This window comes from Fulmarus glacialis, unplaced genomic scaffold (assembly GCF_000690835.1).
Source record: "Fulmarus glacialis isolate BGI_N327 unplaced genomic scaffold, ASM69083v1 scaffold43486, whole genome shotgun sequence".
In the NCBI taxonomy this organism is placed as follows: domain Eukaryota; kingdom Metazoa; phylum Chordata; class Aves; order Procellariiformes; family Procellariidae; genus Fulmarus; species Fulmarus glacialis.
The window spans coordinates 1-2,430 of record NW_009218278.1 but is presented as its reverse complement, the minus strand read 5'-3'; the positions used below and the strand labels follow the sequence as shown (position 1 = coordinate 2,430).

General features: G+C 49.5%; 1 protein-coding gene across 1 annotated transcript; it reads left to right on the top strand.

Moving 5' to 3' along the window:
• Positions 1-531: 531 nt before the first annotated feature.
• Positions 532-2,424, top strand: SLITRK5 (SLIT and NTRK-like family, member 5; the record flags this gene model as incomplete). The annotated part of the gene is given in 2 exon segments (XM_009579985.1): positions 532-2,127; positions 2,129-2,424. Coding segments are annotated over 2 exon segments (1,892 nt in total), but the record flags the coding sequence as incomplete, so codon positions are not given.
• Positions 2,425-2,430: the final 6 nt, after the last annotated feature.

Below are 2,430 nucleotides of genomic sequence, written 5' to 3'. Positions count from 1 at the left end.
TGGCATTTCCACCACCGGTTAAAAATCAAGGTAGAAGGAGGGGAAGACCTTGGTGCGCTGTTCACTGGGGAGGTTCTGAAGGGAGGGGGGAGCTGGGTAATAGAGGAGGTGGGAAACCTTGTAAAATGGTGCTTCTTTTCTCTTAAATTAGAACCGTGAAACTGAACTGACAGCCATTTTATGTATATTTATGGGGCTGGTCGTGAAAAAGAAATCCAAGGAAGCATTGAAATGCACCCCACAGGAACTGAACTAGCACAATTCCTACTGTGACCTCACCTTTTTAAACACCGCAGGCATTTGACTCACTAGGAGTTGCCCATCAATATTTTAATCAATGCATGTCATCCAGTTTTCGAAAGTGTGGGAATTAGAAGTGACAGGAGATTTTTTGTTTGTTTGTTTGTTTGATTAACAATCCATTCTCTACCCCACTGAAGTTATATATAAACTTTGTGTCCATTTTAAATTTTATGGGGCTATGCTATTATGCTGCTTTCTTTTTTTCTCCCTACCCTTACAGGAAATAAAATGTACGCTTGCTGCTCTACAGTAACTTTGGAACAGGACCTCAACAAAAAAATGCATATCTGGATATTGCAGACGATTGCATTTGCTCTAACATCACTAGTCCTTTCGTGGGCAGAAAGCATCGAGTATTATGGGGAAATCTGTGATAATGCATGTCCTTGTGAGGAGAAGGACAGCATCTTAACAGTGAGCTGTGAAAACAGAGGGATCATCAGCCTTTTTGAGATCAGTCCACCAAGGTTCCCTGTCTACCACCTCTTGTTGTCTGGGAACCTTTTGAACAGGCTGTACCCGAACCAGTTTGTCAATTACACGGGGGCTTCCATTTTGCATCTGGGGAGCAATGACATACAAGACATCGAAACGGGGGCCTTTCATGGTCTGAGAGGTTTAAGGAGGCTGCACCTGAACAATAACAAGCTGGAACTTTTACGAGATGACACTTTCCTTGGGCTAGAGAGTTTGGAATACCTACAGGTCGATTATAATTATATTAGTGTCATTGAACCCAATGCCTTCAGCAAACTGCATTTGCTGCAGGTGCTGATTCTCAATGATAACCTCCTCTCCAGTTTGCCCAACAACCTTTTCCGTTTTGTGCCCTTAACTCACCTGGACCTGAGGGGTAACCGGCTGAAGCTGTTGCCCTATGTGGGCCTTTTGCAGCACATGGATAAAGTGGTGGAGCTGCAGCTGGAGGAAAACCCCTGGAATTGCTCCTGTGAGTTGATTGCTCTAAAAGATTGGCTGGACAGTATCTCCTACTCTGCTCTGGTGGGAGATGTGGTTTGTGAGACCCCTTTCCGCTTACATGGTCGAGACTTGGATGAAGTCTCCAAGCAGGAGCTTTGCCCCAGGAGGCTCATCTCGGATTATGAAATGAGACCGCAAACACCATTGAGCACCACAGGGTATTTCCACACTACCCCGGCTTCGGTCAACTCTGTGGCCACTTCTTCTTCAGCTGTTTACAAATCCCCCTTGAAGCCCCCCAAAGGGACCCGCCAACCCAACAAGACGAGGGTGCGCCCCACCTCCCGCCTGCCCTCAAAAGACCTGGGATACAGCAACTACGGCCCCAGCATTGCCTACCAGACCAAATCCCCGGTGCCTTTGGAGTGCCCCACTGCCTGCACCTGCAACTTGCAGATTTCTGACCTGGGCCTCAATGTCAATTGTCAGGAGAGGAAGATTGAGAGCATTTCTGAACTGCAACCCAAACCCTATAATCCTAAGAAGATGTATCTGACGGAAAACTACATTGCTCTGGTACGCAGGGCAGATTTTGTGGATGCTACTGGGCTGGATTTGCTGCACCTGGGCAATAATCGGATCTCGGTCATTCAGGACCGGGCTTTTGGGGATTTAAGTAATTTGCGAAGGCTGTACCTGAATGGGAACCGGATCGAGCAGCTGAGCCCAGAGCTGTTCTATGGGCTGCAAAGCCTACAGTACCTCTTCCTGCAGTACAATGTCATCCGGGAGATAGAGGCAGGCACCTTTGAACCTGTCCCCAACCTTCAGCTCTTGTTTTTGAACAACAATCTGCTGAGGTCTTTGCCGGGGAACATTTTTTCTGGTCTGTCTCTCTATTTTTTACGGGCTGAGCCTGCGGACCACCCACTTCTCCTCCCTGCCGGTGAGCGGGGTGCTGGACCAGCTGAAATCCCTGCTGCAGATCGACCTGCACGAGAACCCCTGGGACTGCACCTGCGACGTGGTGGGCATGAAGCTGTGGCTGGAGCAGCTCAACACCGGTGTCCTGGTGGACCAGGTTATCTGCGAGTCCCCCAAGAAGTTTGCCCAGAGCGACATGCGGGCCGTCCGGGCGGAGCTGCTCTGCCCCGACTACTCGGACATCGTCGTCTCCACGCCCACGCCGTCCCCGGGCCAGCTGCC